General features: G+C 40.3%; 1 protein-coding gene across 13 annotated transcripts in view; it reads right to left on the bottom strand.

The window, feature by feature from the left end:
* Positions 1 to 744: 744 nt before the first annotated feature.
* Positions 745 to 7,232, bottom strand: part of NHSL1 (NHS like 1) — a 185,491-nt gene continuing 179,003 nt past the window's right edge. For 11 of the 13 annotated variants that reach the window (XM_074818931.1, XM_074818932.1, XM_074818933.1 and 8 more), the window contains one exon: positions 745 to 6,039. In XM_074818931.1, coding sequence (XP_074675032.1) covers positions 5,316 to 6,039 — 724 coding nt within the window. In that variant the 3' untranslated portion in view covers positions 745 to 5,315. The remainder of the gene's footprint in view (positions 6,040 to 7,232) is intronic. The other 2 variants (XM_074818944.1, XM_074818945.1) reach the window with 1 other exon arrangement.

Raw genomic sequence — 7,232 nt, 5'->3', positions numbered from 1 at the left:
CCACCTCCGTGTCCTGACAGATTTTTACCTTTTTTGTTCCTTCAGTAGCTAAAATTTCTGGTTTTATACTGAAGGCCGGTGCACAAATAGAGTCAGAAGCAACTCAAATGTACATTGGGACTGGCCTTTCTCTCTTCTGTATATACTCCCACACATGCATACACACACACATTTGGATTCACTATTAACAGACAATTTCCTACTAAAAATCGATGACATTTTGCATTAGCATTGTTGGGAGAAGAATTGATTGGCCCTTAAAACGTTGGTTGTGCATGACGTGTAAGAACCTAACTTCAAAGAGCTAAATTTGCAACATAAAATGTACTCATTCTGCTGGGGAAGCACTAGCGAGGCTTTTACCCAGTCTTTCAGAACAATACATGACATAGCACTTCTTTATCAAACATCTCTATATTTTACTCTGTTGAATGTTTAATTCACACTGGTATAGCCACAGTCATGATCCTGCACTGAATACCTGCAAGATTTTAATGCTGCACTCTGATTTAAAGTTGATAACACCTCTTTAGAACCAAGAAAATTATCAATTTTATGTCAGAAGACTTTTCTAGTCTCAACTATGAAAGAAATACTTCTGAAAGTTGTTCAGAAAATGAAGGGGGGAACTCAGAAAACTAATACAATGTACTTTGTACGCTATATAATTAATGTAATTTGTAGCTAGCTTTGTGGGGTTTGTATTGAAGTTACTGTAAATAAAACAATTCCTCATTGCCACTGTAAATTTTTTCACACTTTATTGTTGAAGTCCATCCTTTTAATCTTCTCTTATAGAAGCAAACAGTGCATCATTTTGAATCACTTAAATGTATTATAGCAACAGCTTTGTTGGAGCAGTGACCGCTGCTATAAATGGCTTTTCCAGAACTTTGTGGGATCCAAACAATACCTGACAAGACGTATTTGCTTGCAGTGTTATGCAGACGTTTATGCCTGTGCTGCATGCACAAGTGGCCTCTCTTCACTCCAGGAAAAGCCTGCAAGTTTAGCAAGTTGCCAGAACACAGGTGTCTGGAGAACAGTAGTCAGTCCATAGTAATCACTGGATGCAGGGTTGTTGATAGAAAGTAGGCAGGATGAATCTGACCTTTAATCTTCCTGACCCCATATTCTTTCAAGATTTTGGGCACAGCTTTTCTGCACAGAATCCTTCCAAGAGTTGTGCTCGAGCCTGTAGCCGCCTGCCCGATGCTGCCTGAGGTCTCCTAGAGGTTCCTCACTTCAGCCTATTACTGCTTCTCTAAGCTCACCTGATTTTGCTTTTCTTCCTCTTCTAAAATGTTTTTTTCCATGTTTGACTGACTTTGGCCTTCTATATCCTTTGAATTGTGAAGAAGCACAGAGGCTAAAATTTTTCTTTCCCCTTGCTGTGTCTATCCAATTGTTCCTTTGCCTTTCTCTCTTTCCTCTCTCTCCTGTACTTGCTGGAACTTCTTTATCTTCAAAAATCTGCATTAGCCTGCCAGCCCCATACCTTACTGTCATTCTGTGCATCAGCTGTACTTCTCAGTAACCTCCCTGCTTCACCTTTTCTGCCATTATTCTGTGCCTTCTTTCAGGCCAAGCCTTATGCATGAACCAGTGTCCAGTCCTGGTTCCTCAAAACCCTGTCTTCATCAAATCCACTTCTTTCACAACTCTCTTAACTGATTTTCAGTAACCTTCCAAACCTCCTCTCACCAAGCTATTGCTCTTTGCATAACCATCCTTCATTTAAATTAATAAAGTCTCCCCCCTCCAGTATATAAACAGTGAAGGCTTGTAAATGCCACAGAGCCTTATGAATGTATTAATGTAGTAAGTGAAGGGCTCTAGTTTAAGGGGGATTGGGGCTGCCTACATCTGACAGCAGTACGAACGAACTTTGAACATAAGAGGAAGCATAGAGTGAGTTAATACAGAGCAAAATTTAAGAAAAGATTGAAGTTGAAAACCATTCCAAATTAAAGGAAAGCAAGAAATTAACTTCACAGTTAGCTTCAATGATCATTCTTGATTTTGAGGCAAACTGTAAACCAGCTGTAAACTCCAAACAAGCCCTGTAACATTATGATCCATTGAGCATCAGGATGACAAGTCTCCTTTCTCTCTTTAGCAGGGCCAAAGTTTGTGTATTCTTCCCCCTCTCCTACCGCTCTGGATGTCTTTAGCAGGGGTTTGCTAAACTTAATCTATACTTGTTGACCAATAAAGCCACAATTGCAAAACCCCCCTATGGACGAAGCTTATAATGGAAGAAAGTAACTTTGAAGTTGGATGCATGACAGAAAATTAAGCATGTTTTCCTTAGCATAATTACATACACACCAAAGTTGTTCCCAGTACAGAAAACACAGCCTAAAGCTGTCATGCTCTTAAGGTTTTGTAGTGGAAACTTGGGTCAAGGGCTGTATTGCTGAGGAAACCGAGCTACTAACCAATTCTGTGTGCTGCTACAGAGGATGACAGCAGCAGAGAGATGATGTGGTGGTATCTCTGTAAGAGTTACATCAGCTGCCTAAATAAATATCATTGTAAGCACTATTAAACATATTTTAGCACATTTAATGTATTTCACTGCATCTTATACTGTGTAAAATGCAGTCATGTAGCAACATCAGTAGGGCTACATAAACACTGCCTTCTGCACACTAGCCAAAACCTGTGCCCCAACCCAAACTCACCTTACACCCAATGTGGGTTTTAGATAAGCATCAAGGTTACCTGTGGCCAGAGAAGAAATTCAGCCCAAGCAACCTTTAAGTTTAACCTCGCCTACCTGCACTGACAACATGGTGTGCATATAAGCCAGGACTTTCCCAAGAGTTTCCCATGTAGCCTTTGAAAACAACTGGCAGCATCAGCAGGCCAGCATCAGGGAAACAAGCTGGCTGGGCTGCCTCCTACAGGCAGTTTATGCAAAATGCGGCAAAGTACTGCAGAAGTTGCAGACACCAGAACTATTAATTCTCTCCAATGCTGCAATTTTTCACTTAGATGATTTCCCCTTTCATAAACAATAAAACAAAGCCTGAGTATTCCCCTGTCAGGATGGTGGCATGAGGACTAGTTAGCATTTGCAAACAGCTTTGAAAGGGACAGCACTTGCTGGGAAAGGGACACAGCGTTCGATGTTTCGTGTGATCAGCTCTGGGAGAAACACCAAAGCAACACTCACAAGACATTTAGCAGCTGCAGAATGTTTTGCACTATTTCTTCGCAACAGTATGTAGTTCAGATCAATATTCATAATATCTGAAACAATCTACTTTATCCAATTAGGTTTTCATTTAATTAAAAAAATCCGAACGGTTCTTTAAATATATTTAGCACACAAAAATGGTAGGAAGTTTGCTGTGCACCAGTTAATCCCACCTTTGTTCTAGTGAGTGCAGCTGGATTCACTTTCTTCACTTCATTTCACTTCTCACTCACTCTGCTTATAATCTGGTTCTCCAAGAATTTTAGTTTTCTGGGACAGGTTGCAAGTAAAAGAGAAGTAGTAGAAACACTCACAAACGATACTAGAAAAATCTTAGTATTATTTCAATTTTTTTAGTCTCAGCATTGAGATGCCAAAATGGGTTGGATATGCAAGTAAGCTTTAGTTGTCTCTAAAGTAAATTAGTAAATTTTGCAATGAAAACTGGAGATTAGTAGCTAGATGCATGGTTTATGGCATTCAGTGGGTTGCCATATGCTGTGGAACACATCTTTTGAAGGAGATTTTAATCAACTCAAAAGACAATATGGCAACTGGCAGCCTTTTTCTTTATTGAAGCAAAGTCACAGCATTTTCATCACTATTCCCCTCTTGTGAAGGGAAGAGTTAAACGAAGGCCCCTGAAATTTACATTACTAACAAGTAAAGGATTGAAGAAAGAGATTACAAGCATATTTCTCTAAAATAAATAATCTACAAAGAGTGCTTTTTCTTCTTAAAAGCAATCTAAAAATGTATAAATTCTACTGTAGGGAGATCAAAAGATATTTTAACAACTTTCAATATTTACAAACAATACAAAAACTGCGCACGCCATCAAATGATGCAAAATTCTTAAAAATTAAAAGCTTCATTCCTACTAAGAACCAAAAACTCCAGCCAATATTTCAGTTTTAATTAATGGTCTTCTTTACAATTGGAAAACCGTTAAATGTTTTTATTATCTGTAAAATATACAATGAAAACGAACCTCACTAAATTATTAAGGTTAAAAAAGAAGAGAAATACTGCAGGCAAATCAAAAAGGAAAGTAACTGTAACTTATTCTTTGGTAACCAAAAGTTAGCAAGTATCTGTATTTCAAGTGATGAAAAGTAATAATCTTCCCATTTTGACAAATGGAAGAAAGATTTCTGGCAAAACACAACTCCCAAGTTTCAATTTTGAAAGACAGGCTCCACCTACAGCTCTGTAGTGCAAGTTCTCAAAGTTAAATTTTGCTTTCTAATTCAGAAACGTAACCCTTCCAAACTCTGGCAGTACACTGCTTAATTCCTCTCCCACTTTCCTGTTGACCGTTCACATCCTCCACACACATCCAGTTGTTCCAGTTCTCTAAGGGAATACTCTAGTCAAGGAAGCACTTCACTTGGAAATGAGCGTTTCATCAAGCGTACGTGTGTGGCTGCATAGCAGCTAGTAGTGTGTTATAAAACTCGGCTCCCTTTTCCACATTAACTACGTATTTCATTTTCCCTCAGGAAAAAAACAAAAAAGTACCCTGGACCAATCCACAACCCGGTGACCTAATTGCTCTAGCAGGACGTGCTTCATCGAACACTGGGGCATACCCCAGTAATAAGCCATGTAACCCCAGCACCACCCCTACGACCTTCTCACAGGTGAATGTGCCTCATCGTGCCTCTCCCTGCTTAACAAATGCACTACGCTGCACCACTACAAAGCTTCTGAAGCAAATGTCCAGCTTGTACCACAGGAGCCTTCCCATTCCTTTTTCAGGCTTATTCCTAAATTTTGCTTGCACAATTGCAGTCTCGAGAAAAAGAAAAACTTCACACCCCTACAGGCTCTGAGAAAACTCCCCCCCACCCCCCAAGAGGACTTCTAAGGCTTTACAAAAAATTCAACTGTTAACTTTCTTTAAGCCACAGACCACCCATTCAAAGCAAGTCCTCCCCACCCCAACCCAACCATGCAGAACAATCATTGCTTTAGCATTTAAACACACACATGCAGTTCATGGAATAAATGCTCAGCAAAGTAAACTTGTCCTGGTCTGGGCTTTCTTCTGGAATCTAGTCCTCTGTCATTTTCTAGACTAATATCCAATGCCTTTTGTCACTGCCTTTTAACTTTCTTCAGCTGAAGGGCTTAGATACTTCCTTGAAGTACCTGGTTGAGTCATTAAGTCTAGATGGGTTGGATCCAAGGTCTCCTTGCAGCCTGCCTCCTCAGCATATGGAAAGTCATTCATGTCCAGTTCATCACTGTTAAACATATCAAGCTGCCTCTCTTGCTGTTCTTCCAAAGTCCTTCGGACCCTGCCCTCTGACTGTTCCACCACCTCCCCATCTCCTTCACTAATGACGGTCATGGGGCTGCTCTGGATGCGGTTGCGGACATTGTACTTGCTGCTGGCAGCAGAGGGGGGTGTTCGTGACCGCCCATACCTAGTGCCAGAGAAGGACATGCTCCTTGGCATCAGGCCCTCACTCTTGGCCCACTCTTCCTGGGCCCGTTTGCTCTTGCTGGGTGAGCAGCTGGTAGGGCTGTCGGAAAGGTCAGGGGAGGCATCTGTCTTTGTCCGGTGGAACCGCGGGTCCGTGTTCTTCAACATCTCTGCCGCAGACATGCGGGAACTGGTGTCACAGCGGCTGCCTTTCTTCAGCAGCAGAGCCTTGAAGTTGTCGTTGCTGGTGCTGCTCTTGCGAACACTTCTCTGAATAGATCCAGCTTGTTTGAGGGTAGCTAAGGTTGGGGAAGCACCAGTGGGAGTTACGGGGGGCGACGGAGAATGGTTGCGGGTACGGTCGTCTTCAGAATCTTTACGGCCAAGGACTTTCCTTTTGGATCTGAGTTTGAAAAACAACAAAAAAAGAGGACCAAATGAAAATTGAAACTTTTTACCTCCCCCAATTAAATTTCGCTTAGAGGGATGACAATGAATTAAGCTACAGCAGAGAGAGGGGTAAGGGAGAAGTAATCTAAATCTAAAGCATGAGTAAGAACACCACCAAAACCGTACAAGCATTAATGCAGGTATTGGAGGTATAAGCTAAGTTTATTGTTCTTTTTCTGCAAATCTGGAACAATGAAACTACTAAAACTGGCAATACTGATGTCCAAAACACATTAGCTACTTTAGTGAATCAGGTTTTCTGGAGTCAGTATTCAACCGCTAAGACTAATGCATTATAAAGACTATACTCAATGCCATTTGCCTGTTACTCTGGGGACTTGATTAAAAATATGTCATCCAGAGTATGTTGGGTTGTTCTGTTTTGTTTTGGTTTCTTATTTCATTTGATGCTCTCTAGAGAATTAGAAGTGTAGTTTAGTGCACTTGCCTTTAGAAAAGGATATTGAATGCACTGCTGCTGAAGTTAAGATGGAGTGAAGGGATCCAGAATGGTTACATGTGGCTTAAATGACTTTTTAAAAAAAAAAATCCCCTCCCCAACCTAAATATTACATGAGCAGTGAAAACTGAGTTTTCCAGCTTCTATTAAGATGCACAGACAAAATCCACAGTTATGTTGGTGCTCTGTCATTGCAACTCTTCAACTAAATGAAGGAGAGACAAACTCCTGATGCAAAAGTTATCTTTCCAAATGAAAAGGCAGAGTGGGTTTCAATTTCTTAATTGAAGTGTAAAGTGCAGGGATAACAAAAACAAAACTAAGAAACAATCATGGAACTGGGAATAAGTGGAAATTGGACTTCTATTGCCCTATTTTCACATTATTAGAAAACTTAAAGAAAGAAATGTATTACATGCCCGGCATCTGTAGCAAAGCTGCTTTACTTCTTTGCAGGCCAAGCAAGAATTAATTCAAAAAGATTATATAAAGGTAATTTTACATACGCTATTTTGGCAAAAGTTTAAAACAAGTCAGTAGACTTGTTACAAATACAAGATTATCATGCTATAATTCCATACTAATTTTTATCAAGCGTGTGTTCAATACAGACCGTTCCCCTTGTAAAACAGGTTTCTACTTAACATCACTGATCTTCAGCTGTCCTTTCTTAAAGGCCTTGAGAT

The sequence above is a fragment of the Strix aluco genome, chromosome 3, assembly GCF_031877795.1.
Source record: "Strix aluco isolate bStrAlu1 chromosome 3, bStrAlu1.hap1, whole genome shotgun sequence".
Classification (NCBI taxonomy): Eukaryota; Metazoa; Chordata; class Aves; order Strigiformes; family Strigidae; genus Strix; species Strix aluco.
This window is presented reverse-complemented; position numbering and strand designations above follow the sequence as displayed.